At 46.6% G+C, this 17956-nt stretch overlaps 1 protein-coding gene across 1 annotated transcript in view; it reads left to right on the top strand.

Moving 5' to 3' along the window:
- The window catches only part of ELP3 (elongator acetyltransferase complex subunit 3), a 75971-nt gene that overhangs the window by 27523 nt on the left and 30492 nt on the right, over positions 1-17956 (top strand). The window contains exons 8-9 of the mRNA XM_026041198.1: positions 166-327; positions 3043-3169. Of these exons, the coding sequence (XP_025896983.1) occupies positions 166-327; positions 3043-3169 (289 nt within the window). The remainder of the gene's footprint in view (positions 1-165; positions 328-3042; positions 3170-17956) is intronic.

A 17956-nucleotide genomic window follows, 5' to 3' on the forward strand; every position in this document is an offset into this window, starting at 1 on the left:
AACCTTCGGTATTCTATGACTCTGTGATTCTATGATTCTAGGGATTTTGGCTTGGATTCTACCTGTGGAACTGATTGGGAGAAACCCTCCCCTGAAAGCTTTTGGAACGTGCTCTGAGGTCACCTGTGAGAACATCCCGATTTTAACAACCTGAATTTGTTGCAGGTACTCAGAGCGAAGCCTCACAAAGTGCATTGGGATAACGATAGAGACCAGGCCGGATTACTGCCTCAAGCGGCACCTAAGTGACATGCTGTCCTAYGGCTGCACCAGGCTGGAGATCGGCGTGCAGAGCGTGTACGAGGACGTGGCCAGGGACACCAACAGGTAAGAAGACACCTTCCACATGGAGCTGAATGAAGCTGCTCGCYGTTTAGTTTGTAGAGCGCTGCAGAGCAGCCGTGTGGCTTGACCTGCTCCTTTGAACACCCCTTTAGCTTTGACCATTTAACTTGTTTCGCTTGTGTGGCCGTGTGTCTGTTGAGAAGTAATAAAGCGTGAAGGCTTTATGGGCAGCGCTGGGTTGTTGGGCAGACCATGGCTTAAGAAACCAGATTTGTGATATTTTGTTTTAAGCTGCTGTTCTGCTACTGTATTGTTTGGTTTTTTTTTTCATTGCTTCATAAATATATGCAGTATTGTGAGGTAGGAAGCGTGCTCGGGGAGAGCTCGTCGTTCTTGTCCTACATAATTCATAGCGTGTGGCCTGGAGTAGCTGCGGCGCGGGCTCCTGGAGGCACTTCACAAGCTAACAGCATGTTCTCTCCAGCAGCTCCGTTTCTCTGCCGAGTGGCAGAGAGATGACGCTTGGCAAGGGCAGCGCGCGAGACGGCCAGAAACGAGACCTGCTGAGAGATTAACCAGAGCCGGTGGTTCCAAGCGTTGTAAAAACACATTCAGGAGAAGTCTCCGCCTTATTCCTCGTCATCCCGGAGCTGTGGCCAGAACACTTGTTCTGCAAGGCAGCATGTGCAACGTGGCTTGCTTGCCTGTAAGGGGTGGGAAGAACAGTCTTTTTTTGTCATTGCAATTGTGATAATTCCCTTAGCAATTGGATGAGGTGACTTTTCTCATGTTTGTCTTCTCATTTCTGACACACATACAACCTGCCTTCGCTCTTGCTTCACATTCCAGTCACCTACGAAAGACGCTTAATAGCCACAATCATAAATGATGACAGGGAATCACGAGGAAGGTTCAGTAAGCAAAGCACACTTCTGTTAATGCCTCCCTTAAAGGYAGTAGTGCAAAACGGAACATTTTCTTCTGGAAATCCAAAGAAAGGATCCCGAATTAGATTCCTCCTGCGGCTTTAGCTGTAGTGCTGCTGGTGCATGCAAGTGCAGGATGGCCCCGCTGTGCCGTGGCCACGCTCCAGGTCTCAGCAGACAGGGAGAACCATTCATGGAGCAGTCGGAGARCTAAGGATAAGGGGCGGCACTTCCATCCTCTAGATGTCAGAGCTTTGCAAAGGAAAAGATCCATACTAAGGAACGTAGCTACATCTTGCTCCTGGACCGAATGTATTCACTAATAGCMAAGTCCGACACAGGTTATAAACTTAAATCATTTTTAATCTTTTTCCAGCTTTTAATTATTTTTTTACAAGCTTCTCTGGAAGCGGGAGTGTGAAGCCCCACTTAGCTGTCACCTCCGCAGTCGTCTCCGTTTTTCCCCCTCCAGCTTATCCGTGAGATCGGAGCTGCCGTCACAAATTATTCCAAGCTCTGTGTCGCTCCTGGCTTGGAAGTTTCTCTTGCCACCTTGCTTTCCTGCTGGTGAACCAGAAGAAGGAAGTAGTACACGACTGACTTGATTTCCCCAAGAAGCGATCCTTTATCGAACTATGTGTATATATGYATTTTTTTTCAAGGWTTTGGCACTTTGCAAAGCTACTTGCTGGATTCTTACAAGCCCGGGCTGCAGGAATCCCTGGCTCTTTTGCAGCAGGCTCTTAGCTCACTCTCCTCCTTTGCAGAGCAGGGAATTGGAATGTGCGTCTAGAGGAGGGTGATGCAAGTTGCTGCCTTCCCAAACGACCTCGCTTTGCTTCCAGTGCTGTCACTTTGTGGGGGAGGTGTTGTGCTTCAAACTTTTAACATTTAGCTTGTAGCAAAATGTCAGATTACAACCAATTAGGCTAACTGTTTGGAAATTACTTTCTATTATGTTCCATAAGTCATTAGTGAGGTTTTTTGAGTGCTTTGGGTGGCTGTGAGGCAGAAAAATATTCAAGAACAGATCTCAGCATCAAATAATCGAGTTATTGATGCAGCTCAGATTGTACTTCTAGTATGAAAATAATTTTTATTTATGAAGCAAGTCTCCATTTGCTCCCCTCAGGCTACTCAGGGTCTTGAGTAATACTGTCCTTGAACAGTCTTATAAAAACACCATAACATTCCCCCCCAAAAGTCATAAATAAAACTGTAGCCATAAAACTGCATGTAGAGGTTTAACAGCAGCGGAATGTTTGAGCAGAGAGGGAGGAAGAGCTCCTTAAAATAAGGAGGGAAGGTGTCTGGGTTGGTTAGCATTGAGTGGAGACTTTGTAGAGATGGCCTGGATGGAGTTTGGTATCTAGAGGCCCAATGAGGAGAAGCAGGGCCTGAGCTGCTGATAAGGGAACCCAAAAAACAAGGAAAACTGGAGCACARCTTGCAAGGGGAGGAAGAAAGTGGGGAGGAAAGATGGGAGCAGACCCCGGGGGACCAGAAATGGGGTTCCCAGGCTGCCAGGGAGATGCTGGGAAGAGCAAAAGCAGAGGCTTGCAGGAGGACTCGTCACACGCGACGGGGGCAGCTGGTACCTGCAGAGGGTGGAGAGACGGGAGCCAAGTGAGGAGTTTGCTGGAGACTGGTCAGAGAGGGGAGATTCCGCCTTTCCTCCTACAATCCTTGACTGCAGAGTGATTTTTCTTCTAGCTGGCTGATTTTGTATAGCTGCCGTCCACGTTGGCACCTCCAAATTTGCCGTGGGGTGCCCCGCTCAGCTCCGGCGCGCTCGGGCCCCGGGTCCTAACCCCGTTTCTCCTCTTGGCAGAGGTCACACCGTGAAGGCCGTGTGCGAGTCCTTCCACCTGGCCAAGGACGCCGGCTTCAAAGTGGTCGCGCACATGATGCCCGATCTGCCCAACGTGGGCCTCGAAAGGGACATCGACCAGTTTGTCGTGAGTACGACTTAAAATACCCGGGAGTTTGGGGGATGTTCCGGTTTATCCAATGCTGCTTCCCTTTCTTAGCTTGCCTGTTAGGCACAATACAGGCTGGGATGTTTTCTTAAGGACAAATAATTTAAAATTCCCATTTTGAAGGAGCCGGGTAAGAAAGATTTGTTGAACTACTTCATCCAGAAAATTATATCCTTGCCTCATGAAAGACTGAGTCACTCGGGTCTCTGTGGGATTTAGCTCTTCCGATATTAACTGGGGCTCTTACTTTTTTCCAAGGTGGTTTTTTTCCCATGGATTTAGAGCCATATACGTTTCAAAGGTAAAAGCATACATCTCAAAGGCAATTAATTGCAAAGTAGGGTATGTGTGTGCGTTATATAGCGGCTGTGTTCCTGACTCAGTGCTATTCAACATCTTTATCAATGATGTGGGAGAAAATACAAAATTATTTTCGAGAGAAAYGGAGATGAGGAATAAAGCGCACGCAGCAAATAGGATAAGGAATTACCCGTTAATGCCAAAATTTGTCGTCTTTTCAAGACAGAYGATGCAGAAATTAGTGTCCTGACACAGGAATCACAGGTGTATTTGCATGCAAGGTCAGACAAGGTGGTTGTAGTGGGGCTTTCTGGCGTGAAAAGCTATCGATGTGCGGGAATATTTCAGTTAGAAATATTGAAATATTAGGAGATGTTGGAAATAGGTGTGTTTTTTTATCTCAGAATTTTGCCAACCTGTAAGWAAAACTAATACAAAATGAAGATACGCAGTACAGAAAGCAAACTGAAACTAGCTAATTTCTAGAAGAGATTTTATGCAAAATTCTGTGAGCCCTTCATAATGTCACAGTGCTTAGTAAACACCATATTAATGTGGCAAACTAGAGATGAAATGGGTGACAGAGCTGAAACTTAGCTCAAATGTCCTGACCCAGGCTCTGTTGCTCTTGAATTATTTTCTTATAATGCTGAGGAAGATAAAGAATGACAGTGGACATCAAATTAGCCATGTTCTCATATAATTACTTGTGCTGCAGGGTAAGGCAGAACCTGGGTCCTCTACTGGGTACGTGGTGGAGTGGTAGCTCTAAACCTGGATTCTTTATGGGCCTGTCTGCATGGAAGCAGTATTAGGCTGGAAAGGATTTATGATGGCAAGAGAGTGGTAGTGACTTYGAGATTTAAAGCTCTGACCTTGGATACGGCCCCCCMAAAAAAAAAGGAAAATAAAAGGAAAGTAACGTGAAGTTTTTGCAAGATGCAAAAATGAAGAGGGAGGAATTACATAAGGACAGAATTATAAGCTGCTGGGGAAGGTTTAGTGATTTTTATACTTCACTAGCCATGATGAATGGCTAAGGCTTTTTACTCATAGACTCTAGAGTTTCGTTGTGGGAGGTTTTGGGAGGCTCTGGAAGAAGTTTTCCAGCAGTCTGTTTAAAAGCTGTGACTTCAGGTGGTGCTGAACTGCCTCTGGGTTCAGCAGAGACTTTTCTTGCTTGTTAGGGGGCTGGTAGTGCCATGCTGTATTTTGTCCATTTAGTGTTGTCAGTTCTGGCAGAAACAGAAGAGCCAGAAAGCAAAATACTTTAAAAGAGGAGACAAAAATGTGGTGAGATGCTGGAGTTTGGCAAGGCTGGGGATTGAATTAAACAAAATCTGGGAAAATAGACTGTAGCAAGGAAACAAAGAAAATAGAGTAGAAAAAGTCAAAACCTGTCTCGAATATTTCTATGAGAAGTGTCACAGCTTTCGGAGCTGGGAAAACCAGTACTGACAGAGCAGCAGCTCTGGGACGTGGCGGGAGGGAATTTACACTTTGTGATGGGAAGGATGAGAAAATTGACAGTAGATGAGAATGAGACCTGGAGAGAATTAAGGTGTCTTTCAGTGGAGAAAAAGGAGGGGGAAAGATCAGATGAGGGTTGTGGGTTGGAGTGGGCAAAAAGGCTACATAGAGGGCTGGGAAGGAGAAGTGGTGAAGTGGTTGAAAAAGGAAAATAGATGATGGTTTAAGAGGGCGATTCGAGAATAGAGAGGGTGATGCCAGAAGACCAGCTCAGGTGACAGCTGCGTTGATGAGTTAGGACATTTCAAGCTGGATTCGCCGATCAAATTAAGATTTGCTGCCAGTAAACAGGCAGATAAGGAGCTGGAGGATGAGTAATCGATGTGGGGCCTTCARGAAGCTGATTTTGTGGAGGGAGGAAGAGAATTGGGATTCGGAAAGGCCCGTTGGTGGGGAAGAGGGGAGCRGGATGGTACCTGCATTGCTTTAATGCAACCTAAAGGAAAGAGATGTAAAGGAAAGAAGAACTCAAAAGTGCATGGGGTAGAGYTCTCCTCCTCTTCCCTTCTCTACTTTTCTCCTCCTATCTTAAATGCTTCATAATTTATTTTTAAAAACTTGTCTTAGGTGGGAGAGAAGAGAGCTAGGTAAAAATGACCCTTATTTTTTTTAGCTCTCTGCACTAGYGAAGCTAATAAAAAACGTAGAAAACAGTCATTCCTTTTTATCCTGAGGCTTCAGCTCAATACCACAGTCTCAATTTCCTGCCTTAAATTTCTGTGTTGTAGTTTTGAAATGTTAAAAACAACTTATGTTGTAAAAGAAAACAAAAACCACCACCAACAAAAACAATTTTTTTTCCTGTTCTGCCATATAAATAGTATTCCATGCTGGTAAATATTAAATGCTTATATTGCAGAGAGAGGAACCAAGTGGAGAGCATCTGTTGTGTTCCCACCACAGTACGGAGCTGTTCATTAGTGGGAGCAGAGCTATTTTATGCCCTGCGTGATGCTGTGTTTTTCTTATTCACAAAAAAAGRCAAAATCTCACTATAAGAAACCTCTAACTATTTGGAACAGACACTTTCATCTCGTAGATTTTGGCTTTTGGAGCAGAGCTAAATGAATTTCAGACAAGGCATTTATTGGTTGTGACGCCAAACGTCTTTCCAGCCACGGACTTTTCAGACTGGAGAAAGATTCTGAGGCCAGAAGGGAATGAAGATGACTTCAGAAAGAGGTCTGTGCACCTTGCCTTCGTTAGCAATGGATAAAATAAATAYAGGGACTTCTGGGAAGGTGAAAAAACTTGGGGATTTTGCCTACTGAGTACTAGAAATTCTGTGTACCGCTTCAAATTGAGCAGGTAATGATGTCTGCAAAAATAGCATCACTTCTGACCTGCACAACCTATTGATTTCTGTAGCATTTCCTACTACTTCCAGCCTTTCTTGCAAGTTTATCTAGCTTTGCAAATGGGAGTGTACATATAGCAGCGATTTCCTTGGAAAGTGTAGTAATGAACAATTAAATGAATGATCATTTACATTATTTATGGAGAGGAGTCAACCTGTTAGGAATTTCATTCTGTGTCTGTGCTCTTTTCCACAGCGTGGGGCAGGTCACGGTCCCTTTATCCATTTTCCTTGTGGCTGTTACCACAGCTTTTAAACCACACTGGATTTAAAAGTCCTGTGTCCAGCTGTGCTGCACTCCCCGCTCTTCCTGCCCCTGCTCTGTYCTTTTTCCCCCCATTCCTGCTGATTCTTATAATCCCGGAGGATTTCCTTTCTCCTTCAGGCCTTTAATCCCAGCCCAGCAAGGAGAGGAGGCAACGTGCTCCGTTTCAGCCGCCGGCGGTTGTACCGGGAGCGTCAGGTAGCGCACACCCGCACGCGCCCCTCGCCGCGCACACCCGCTGCCGCTTGTTGCCGCCGAGCACGGCAGATAAGAGCGCGGCGCCGTGCCCCACCTCGCAGGTGGTCCGAGAAAAATAATTAGAATAATAGCTGGAATAAATCAAGGGCTCAGCGGGGATAATGGAATTGTTAGCAGAGCAGACACCTCATCCTGCGGAACGCGATAAACATTCAGCTTTGCTGCTGGAGCACGAGAGAGAGGAGGTGACTCTAGGGGTAAATGGTTGGGAGGATTCATGAATCACACTTGCCAACAGGGCTACCAAGCAGAACTTCAGGATTTAAGCAAAAGCCTTAGGAGGCCAAAGAATTCCCAGGGCACTATTGCTAATTCCTTGTTCTGTTTCTGCAGAGCCGCTAAGCAGCAATAGCACAAGCAAACTGTAGCTGTTCTAGTGTAAAACATATTAAGCAAGTAACGTTTATTAATGGAGAAGATATCGCTGTGTTTGCCTCATTTATTTTTTCTGTAGTCTTTGTCTAAGCTTGATTTACTGCAGCCATTCCCCCTTGGTCCTGCACGAGGGGTGACTGCAGACCCACCTCAAACAGCTTCAGAGACCTTCCTCAAAAGGGGATAGATGGAATAAGTGCAGGACGCAGCAAATGAAAAGGGAGCAGGGAGGAGGTTCGAAGTTTTGAGTGTGGGAAGTGTCTGGAAGTGCCACCGTCAGGCTCTGCCAGATCCGAAGGGATTGGATGGTTGAGGTTTGAAGGGGCCTCTAGGGATCACCCAATCCAGCCCCACTGCTCCAGCAGGGACACCCAGAGCACGGGGCACCCGGGCGCATCCCRGCGCGCTGGCAGATCTGCAGAGCAGGAGCCTCCGCAGCCTCCCTGGGCAGCCTGGGCCAGGGCTCGGGCACCCTCCCACCAAACAAGTTCTTCCTCACGGCCACATGGAGCTGCCTGCGCTGCAACCTGCACCCASTGCSCCCTGTCCTCATGATCCAAGCTTAAGCTGCTGCCTCCTCTGGGATGGTGACCACGGGAGGGGTAAGAATAACATCAGAGTTACACGATAGATCGTTGAGCTCTCCTGCCTCACAGAAATGTATTTGCTGGTGGTATAAGACCTGATGTGCAGTTRTTTCACCCCAGCTGTAAATGCAGAGTTGCTTTTCCTGAGGGTTTTCATTTTTATTGAGGAGCTGAATCGCATAATGAAATTAATATATTACAGCTCTATCAAGAGCTTTTAATAACTGCAATAAATGATGATTAAACTGCTGATCTACATTGATTTTTACTCTTTGGGGAAGACTATTATCTGTGTTTTTAAATCCATCTCCGGAATGTTTAGGGSGTGAAGTGATTTACCTTTCTGCTAACCACCTCCTTTAGATGCCATTGCTGGCAGGTACCCAGCACGAGCTCTGAGGGTTTCTTGCCTGCTTTTCACATGCACAGAAGTAGATTGGGGGGTGTTYAATGACCAGCCCTCCAGAAAGAGCTTCTAGAGCGTTTCTTGGAGACTTAGTRAATGGTAAAACTAAAGAGTTTTTCCTTTTAGCAATAATTGTAGTTTCGCAAACTATGGCCAGTGCCGTGATAATTTTATGCTAATGAAAATCCCAGTAGTAAGAAACAGGCTATTTCTAGAAAACTGTTTCACAGATAATTGCACTCATATTTCTGTGGATAAAATACCTAGGTAAAGGGCTCACTTCTGCAGATGGTCAAATTATGTGTGCAAAGCTTCTCTCTGGTGCTCGTGGGGAAATATCCTTTACTTGCTCGCTGCGGGGTTTGCTGCAGCTCTGGGTATGTTTCCTATAAAACAGGTTGGGCTGTTCGGAGTTCGGAGGCGAGAGAGAGGGACCGTGTGTGAAAACTACAGCCCATGATGTGCAGAAGGAGACAAACTGGGTGAGCTGGAGATTGCTGGGCCGCTGGGTCCCTTATCTCCTGCGTGAGCACCGGCGGCACCATGGGTAGGATGTCGCGGTAGTGATCGGAAAAGGCCAAGGATGACGGCTCCGGCGGCRGCGCCGTCCTCGCCACGTCGCCTTGCGCAGCACGGAAGCGATGCCTATCGCTGTACCTTGAGGCTGGGCATGATGAATTGCCAGGCTGTGCAGAAAAATTGCATTTGTTCCGGGTCTGGGCTACCCTCCTTTGTCTCTTTGGAATTAGTATTTTGTCGGCACGCAAACCTTGCTCTAGCTCGCCAGCCGTGAAAGGTGCCATAATAACAAACATGCTCCTGAAATAGCCACCCATTCAGAAAAGGCTGCTGCCAAGTGCAAGAGCACAGCTAAAAAGCTTTTCCTACCTGAGCTAAAATAGCATTTCTGTGTTTAACGCTCTCYGGACGACTTGGATTGCATGGAAGACTGGTGCTCTGTCTCTATTCATGGATTGGTTTGCCATTCAGAAGAAGGTTTTTTGAGGGTGTTTTATTTGAGCCCCTTGCTGATGAAGTCAATAATATATTTACATATATATAATATATGTATGTATGGGAATGTAGAGTGTGTAAAGGAGCAAGAATGGGATAAAGGGATGAGCCTTGACCAGAGGGTGCAAATTCACCAAGTATTCAGACAAACAGAGCAGCAGTAAGGTATGATATGCAATAATAAATATGCATATATATATATATGTATGTGAATATAGAGTATGTAAAGGAGCAARAATGGGATAAAGGGATGAGCCTTGAACAGAGGGTGCAGATTCACCAAGTATTCAGGCAAACAGAGCAGCATTAAGTTACGCTGCCAAATTATGGTAAAATACGTGTTTTAAGCACAGGGTGGGGACACCACAAAGTGCAAATTAAAACCCCAAGGACTTAAATAATTCTTTTACACCCTTTCTCCTTTCTTTAAGGCTGCTGGAAAGCCTTAATGGTGTTAGGTTCACAGCAAAAATAGCAACTAGGAGAAGCTTTTGCAGGGCAGAATGGGGTGGGAGAGAGCAAATGGTTGTATCTTGTTCCTTATGGGGAGGAGAGGTCTGCTGAAGGAGGATGAGGTTATTGAAAGCATTATAAAGTTGTTGATTGCAATGTTTTCTAAGGCAGAAGGCATTATTTAAGGTGATCTGTGTTGCAAAACTTGTGCACTAACCTGTGACAGTAAAAAATGCTGCGTTTCTTGCCCTTGGGTATAGCTGACCCTCTCAGAAACATCCAGACCAGAGCACTGCGTTTGGTAAAAGCGAAGGTGAAACTTCACAGCAAATTGATTGAGGAATTCTCAGGGGTTCCTCCAAAACTGCGTAATGAATGTAGACTCGCTTGGAGCACCTGCAGGACGGAGCAGATGGGGCTGCTTGGTGCACTGAGCACAATCTGGAGCACGGCGTTGTCGCCTGCTCTGATGGATGCCGTGTTCAGGGGTCGAAACGCGCTCCAAGGTCGCGCCGTGGTGCCCACGGCCTCTTGCAAATGTTAAGTGGCTCTTCTCGGTGCTGAGGAGCTTTACAGCAGTGCCTAGGAGTGCCGTGGACGAGCATCWCGTGGGTAAGTTCTGGGCAAACTTGGTGAAAAGAAGAGCTTCAGGAGGCCACATCCAGGTCCTGAGGGTCCAGGAGTAAAAATCAACCACGAGAGATGTGAAATGGGGGTAAATTAAGCATTTCCTTTGTTCAACAACAGGATATTCCTCATTTCAATGGGTAGAGAATTGAACGTGGCGTTTATGAGGCTGAGAGGTGCACGGCCTTGGTCAGCCACTTGTTGCGGCTTTGCATCTGCGGCCTGACTTTTCTGTTCTCTAAATGAGTTTGTTTTCCTTAACGCAAGAGCAGATGGTGCCCGTGCCTAATGTGCTGTTGTGAGTGACTGTTATGAGGAGTCGCTTGTGTTCTAAGGCACTTCTGGAAATGTTCCCTTGTGGCATGAATGGTTTTGAGACTGGGGAAGGCAGGAGGCAAAAATGGCTTTCTGAACCCTGAAGAGGGAATTACAAGATGCAGAATGAACATCCTATAGGATATTAGCAGGCAGATCTACTTGTCTTGGTTTGGCTTTYAAAGTCAACATATGATGCATTGGAGAACATGCAAAGATAAGCACGTAAATGAGTTAAAAATCAAAAATACATTTATACTAATTTGTCTGAATTGCTCTTAATACCTCAATATGACATCTTGGGGATCTCAGGGMTTTTCTGACAAGCTTCTCTTGTGTTCTGAGCCAGTCCTTCTAGGAATTCACAGATAGGCAAAAGGAAGCAGAAAAAAATCTGGTCCTTTACTGTGCTACAATCTTTGATGTGCTCTTTTTCCACTTATCAATTTATATTAGCGTTGAAGAAATTTGTGGGCACTTGGGCAGAAAACAGATGTTAATCACGACTGTGGAGCTGAACCTCTTGTGGCAGCTAGGGTGGGTTTTATGGCCTAGCTCTCCTGCTTTAGTAGCCTCCATAATCATAAACTGTATGGTGGAATTTGACAGCTCGACGTGTCAGTAGCCGTAAGGATTTTATGACGTAGCTGTCAGTAGCCAGGAACGTTTTAGCAGCCTGCTGGAAATYGGTCTTTCCTCCCTTGGTTGCAGCGTGCTGCCTAAGTGGTCCCTGGAGACTTGGAAATTGGAGTCCTCTGCTTGGAAACTCTCTGCCACATGAGCAYGTCTGTAGGAGATCCCGTTGTGAGCGCGGGCGTTGAGCAAAAGGGACTTGATTTACGTCTGTGCCTTTGAATCATTCTTATACAAGTTCATGGTGTCACATAATAGTGCAACGTGCATCTCAAATGAGCCTAATTAAAAATCTTGCTGTGCTGACAGTGTTTGCGTTGGCCATCATCAATTCAGATGCAGGATTTATTAGCTGCAGCTTGGAAGGTCTCCARAGAGCTCCTGAATGTGCAGTAAACCTTGCTGTTGGAGAGAAGTGTTACCTGTCCTCCTTGGTGGTCCAGAATTAACTTCCTCCCTCTTGTCTTCCTGCCTTTCCATGCTTCTCCTGMTACTTTAAAATTGTAAGTAGATTTAAGGGAGTAAGTTGTGAGCAGCAGTTTGCATATTAAAAATAGTGTTTCCTGGGAAAGCTGGTCTTGGCTCATCCTTTTGCTCCTCAGTCCTTCCCGTGAGYGGATGACCCATCAGGGAGCACTGCAAAGCCTTGAGGTGGGACCTTGTGGGTGAGAGTTACGGGGGGATGGGAGCTTTTTGTCATCCTGGAAAGGGCAGAAAAGAATTAATTAGCTTCACTTAGAGTTAATTTGCACACAAAATGTGTAGATTTAGAAGTGGCTTTCCAGCACAGAGCTGAAATCTCAAGAGAAGGTGAACAGAGCCAAAGCTCTGATCAGCGGTGGTCATTGAGGATCCGTTGGTACCAGCTGAAGCCCTGGCATTGCTTAGGTTTGGCTTAAAAGGTATGGAAAAAAATTAAGGAACACCAAAAAAGCTTTGGCGATTTACATCTGAACTAGTGATGTATTTGCCATGAGGGGCTCCTACGCGTCACCCATATGTGACCCCAAAACAACTTTGTGATTTCCCAAGCTTGTATGAGGGAATATTTGCATTTCAATTACACCTATTTAAAGTGGCATCATCTTATATTGGGGTAAGTCGAGGAGGTCTAAAAATTCCACAGCTGAGAGATGGGGAAGTGGCTTGAAAATGGCAGTGCCCCAGACAGTGCCTGTCCCTCCTTCCCAGGTGACAACCGGTGCCCAACAGCCTGCGCAGCCGACGACTGTTCCAACACAAGCAGCACAAACTCCATAGTAATCACTCAGTGGGCCATTGTAGGTCTTAGCAAATGCAGATCCTATCACTACATTTAATTAGGCTACTATTTGCCAGGAAGAAGGGGGAAATGCAAATTGGAAGTTGGAAGGGAAGCGCGTCTTTGAGCCACAAGCTTCTATTAATGCCTATAATTAAACCACTAAGTGATTGTTCATTCCCTGGAGAGTTGGAAGTGTCATTCAGCATTGTAGCTTTCAAGTATTAACCGTGTTTGTGGTTATAAATAATACAGCTGAGGGAGATAAGGGATGCTGTCGTATGGAGAGTTAAGATATTGTTCGGCTTAATGCAGTTGGACACGAATTTAATCATCTGTTTAATGCAGGTAACTGAATAAACGGACCCATTCAAGTACGTTTATGGAATYGGACTGAGCAGTAACTCAATTCTACTGGGCAGTCGCTCAAAGATGGAGTTTGATGACCTTTATTTTTAATATATCCTGACATTTTAGTAAATAGCTTAAAAATTGCTCTACTCGTCCTATAACTGATATCTCCTAGAACTGTTGAACATCTCAAGAGCAGGAGATTGCGACGGATTCTCTTCCCGTTAGAAAGAAGCACAGGTGAAATCCCACCAAATGTCTTTCTTTTCTTTTTTTGGAGCGAGGGGGCAGAAATGGGGCTTTTGGCACTCTTTAAAACACATTTGCTCTATGACAGAACCATGAAGCAGGAGGAAACCACTGGCCAGGGTGCTGCTGATCCGAATCATTGACCCTACTGGTGCAGCTGCGAGCAGAGAGGTGGATGACGGATTTTCTATTTTAAAAAGATGTTGCAAGACAGATAAGGAAGTATTTTCACCTTGCCATTTAAGATCGTGGCTTCCTCTCCAGGCTGCATCTCCTCTTGCGTTCTTTTACACTCATCTTTCTTTTTTTTTTTTTTTTTCTATTTTTTTTCTATATATTACTGTTGACTTGTGTTTCTTAACCACCCTTTTCCTTTTTGGGCAGTAATAATAATGTCAGGCACTTTTTAAGGCTCAAAGCAATTATGGGCCGTGGACAAAAGGATTCCATCATCCACTTTGATGCATCTGCATTGATGGAAAAATCAGTGGCTTCTTGGCATCTAAATGACTAATTTTACACCCACTAGACCTTGATTATTCATAGTGGCAGGGAGTTTATGAGCTGCTGGATGAATGGATCCTATAGATGCCATTAGCTTTAATAACAGGGAACTTCTACAACAAAGGCAGATGCTAGTAAAATCAATTACTATTCTCATAAAACATGTTAGCGGCCAACTTGTATAACCTTGTAGACTGAATAGGTGCTGATGGGATCTTATTAGGATTCACTGTTTGTAATTCATAGAGCAGCTGGTCCTACGRGTAAAATATGTTGGTTAGGTGCTCGGAAGAAGCCCAAAGATGCTAAATTCCAGGACTTTCTGGTTACTTGTTATATTATTTGCCAGGGAAGCGTGCTCAACTTGTCTCTAATGCCGCATCAATTGGGCAAGGATGGGAGAAACATTATTTAAGGGTGTAAAAAGGTCTGTGTTTACCAGCTTCCTCGTCGCTTAAAAGTTTCTGCTGAATTTGGCCACTTTTATTAAGCTACCGTGAAAATCCCACGTTCTCTGCCCGTCCTTTATGAGCAGAAATTAAAGATTTTGCTCTAGCGTCCGTCTTCATTATACAAAAAGCGTTAAACTGCGGTGGCCTTGCCGGCTGTCGCTGGAGGGGAGAAAAGTCCACATTCAAAACAAATTGGTTTAGTGGCTTTGAAGCTGCCTCTGTTTCCRTCTGGAATATTCATGCGTGCGAGAGCGCTTTACTGCATCCTCAAATGATTTGAAAAGGAAACAAAAATGGAAATAGCCAGGGATCCTCTTCTCTCTAGGTCGTCTTTAACCTCTTACTTTAAGGTGCATCAGCAGATGCCGATTTAAGGCCCGATCGACTGCTTATTGGTATCGCTGGGAAGCCTCCTGGTGGCTCCAGAGATGCTTTCAATGGTGCTCGCTGGAACAAATGCTGGTTTAAGGACTGGATTATTTTTCCTGGCAGCAACATGTTCCAAGCGTTTTTATCATGTAAAGACACCTTTTAAGGTGTCTAATTGAAAAAAAAATAAAATAAAAAATTGGCTGGCACTCCTACTAAAGCTTTGGATGTGTTTGCTTTTTGCCTGCCTGTATTTCGGAGAGACTTACCCGGTTTTCCTTTGTAAACAGGTTTGATTATGCTCTTAAAAGGGGGGATTTAAAGCAAAGCTTTAAAGTGAGCATCACGGACCTGCCTTGGCGTAAGGCCACGTTGTTCCACACAGGAAAGGGTGCTGGGAACAAAGGAGGGTTGTTGTGTTGTACGGTGAAGGTTTTATTTAACTAAACGTGAGGAACGGTTTGAGAAGCAGTTTGAGATCTAAATGCAAAAAGCTGTTAGGATTTTCATATCACTGTAACCAAAATACGAGGTAGGGTTATCAGCTGGCTTCGTATCTGATGTGGAATATGCAGCGTGCCAGTCGCCAGCCTCGATTAGGAGCCCTCACTGCTGACCCTGCCTCTGCCTGCTGGGTGGTTTGAGCCGCAGCRGCGACGTGTTTGCGGTTGATCTGCAAGGTAAATGAGCCCAYGTTTCAATATTCCCACGGGGAATTGCACGTGCGCGTGCAACCGCTTCGGGATKGCCGGGAATGTTAATCTTCCTGGARATGGGATGGCTGCATTCCTTGCTGTGTCTGCCTTGTGTATCTCGCTGTAGAAGCATCATCGTGGTCTTGTCTTCGGGTCTCTCCCRCCTTCAGTGCTGCCGGGCTCCCCTCTTAGAGGGTTTCTTGCTCCTTCTTCCCTATTTCCTTTTTAGAGCTCCTCTAAGCAGCTCCCCAGGATGGCAGGGCGTCCGTTTGGGTTGTGCCAGGATGTCACTCTCCTGAATTAATCACTGCTGCCTAATGTGCCGTGTGGCTCCGGATAAGGCRCCTGCTGCAGCCGGCTGCCCGCAATGAATGAAATGAAGCCGCGGATTCTTATTCTTCCCTGTGTTTTGAGGGACAACGACGACCTCGAGCAGGGAAGGSTGGGCAGCCAAGCACAGCACGGCTGCCCTTGCCGCCAGCCAGGGCAYTGCCTCGCCTGGAATGGCCAACAACCTTTGGGACAGGAGGTGTGTGGACAGGTAAAGGAGCCCCCTGTTCCTCCTYGGGGATTTTCCCCCCTTGCTGTTTCTGCTCCCGCTCTGGTACTCGGTAGGCTCCTCCATGACCTGATCCAAGTGCCAGACGAAGGAAAATTGCTCTCCCCAAGGTGCCTGTTGGGAGCTTGTGCGTTAGCGAGCGGAGTCCTCTGGGCCAGGAGCCACTTGGGAATCAGAGCGGGCACCAAGGGATGTGTAGGGAGCGGACGGGAAAGGAACCATCATGTTTTGGGTTGAACCAGCGTGAACCACCCCAAAGGACCTTCAAGGAAGAGAAGACCCTTTGTTATTCCTTCTCCTTAGTTGACACCAGTATCCTTGTTTTCCATGATATCTGTGTTTTCCCACCTGAGTGAGTCCTAAGAAAAGGAGGAGACCAGAGTCTCCTACCTGTGTACCTTGCAGAGCACGTGCCTCAACCTTGCAGTCCAGAACCATCTATTTCTGGCCCACTTCTTTTTAAACCATGTCACGGATCACATAGCTTAATGGGACATATAGACAGTGTCTCCCATCTGGTTTTTGCAGCCATTATGAGAAGGGATTGAGTTTGATAACGCTCCTGGAGTCTGGTGATGGAGGTGGTGGGTCTTGCACTTTCTGCACAAACGTTTTCCTCCATTGAGGATCATTCTAGCTACTCCACAGTGGGGTTCTTGTGCCTTCTTCTTAACAGCTACAATTTTTGGCAAAAATATTTGCAAATCAGCAGGTAACTCAAGTCAGTGAGTTGATCCAAGTTAAAATAATGGTGCAAAAATTAAAAATAGAGCATCCCAAACAGGTTGCAGGCAAGATCCTCCCACCCTGCTTGTGTCCTCCCTTCCTTGCRCGGGATCTAACGTGCACCTGGGTGTGTGCTTTTGAGTGTGCTAGACTGGCAAAAAGCCCCTTGCTGGGTTTCTCCTGGGTGTTTTTGTGGGACAGCAGGACAGCTCGGTGCTGCCCGAGCGCAGAGATCCTGCTGCCAGCTTTCGTGATGCTCTGTGTTGGTCTCAGTGCTCACTAGGCATACCAGGAGCTCGCAGAATCACAGAATCCTTAAGGTTGGAAGGGACCTCTAGAGATCATTTAGTCCAACCCCCTGCACACACAGGGTCACCCAGAGCAGGTGACACAGGCTGTGTCCAAGTGAGTTTTGATGATTTCCAGAGAAGGAGACTCCACAGCCTCTCTGGGCAGCCTATTCCAGGGCTCTATCACTCCCTGTTAAGAAATTTTCCTTAAGTTCCTGGGGAACTCTTGGTGCTTCAGTTTGTGGACGTTCCCTCTAGTCCTTTCGGTGGCCACCACTGAAAAGAGGACGCTCCATCCTCCTCACTGCCTCCCTTGAGGTATCTATAGACACTGCTCAGGTCCCCCCTCAGCCACCTCTTCTCCAGGCTGAACAGGCCCAGCTCCCTCAGCCTCTCCTCACAGGGCAGATGTTCCAGGCCCCTGATCATCCTSGTAGCCCTGCGCTGGACTCTCTCCAGCAGCTCCACATCCCTCTAGTCCTGGGGAGCCCAGAACTGGACACAGGCTCCACATGTGGTCTTACCAGGGCTGAGTAGAGGGGGACAATCCCTTCCCTCGACCTGCTGGAGATGCTCTTCTTAATGCCCCCCAGGATCCCATTGGCCTCCGTGGCCACCAGGGCACACTGCTGCCTCATGGTTAGCTTGTCATCCAYCATGACGCCCAGGTCCTTCTCTGTAGAGCTGCTCTCCAGAAGGYCRGTCCCCCAAAATTCCCAAGCGTTTGGGCCACTTGAGGGACATGAATGTGTTCAGAGTCTGGTTACGTTCATGAGAAGAGCCTCATAGAGTTCAACAATGCAAAGTCCTGTCCTCAAGGAGGAATAACTCTGTGCACCAGACAAGCTGGGAGTGACCTGCTGGAGAGCAGCTCTCAAGAGAAGGACCTGGGGTCCTGGTGGGCAATAAGGTGACCACGAGCCAGCAAAGTGCCCTGGTGACCAAGAAAGCCAGTGACATCGTGGGCTGTGTTATTAGCATTGCCAGCATGCTGGGGGAGGTGGTTCTGCCCTGTTGAGACCACATCTGGAGTCCTGTGTCCAGTGCTGGGCTCCCCAGTACGAGACATGGAGCTAGTGGAGCAAGTCCAATGGAGGGCTATGAAGATGGTGAAGATGCTGGGGCATCTGGTCCTAGGAGGAAAGGTTGAGGGAGCTGGGCCTGTTCAGCCTGGAGAAGACAGAGGGGAT

This window comes from Nothoprocta perdicaria, unplaced genomic scaffold (genome assembly GCF_003342845.1).
Source record: "Nothoprocta perdicaria isolate Ctin4 unplaced genomic scaffold, notPer1 scaffold_101, whole genome shotgun sequence".
Lineage (NCBI taxonomy): Eukaryota > Metazoa > Chordata > Aves > Tinamiformes > Tinamidae > Nothoprocta > Nothoprocta perdicaria.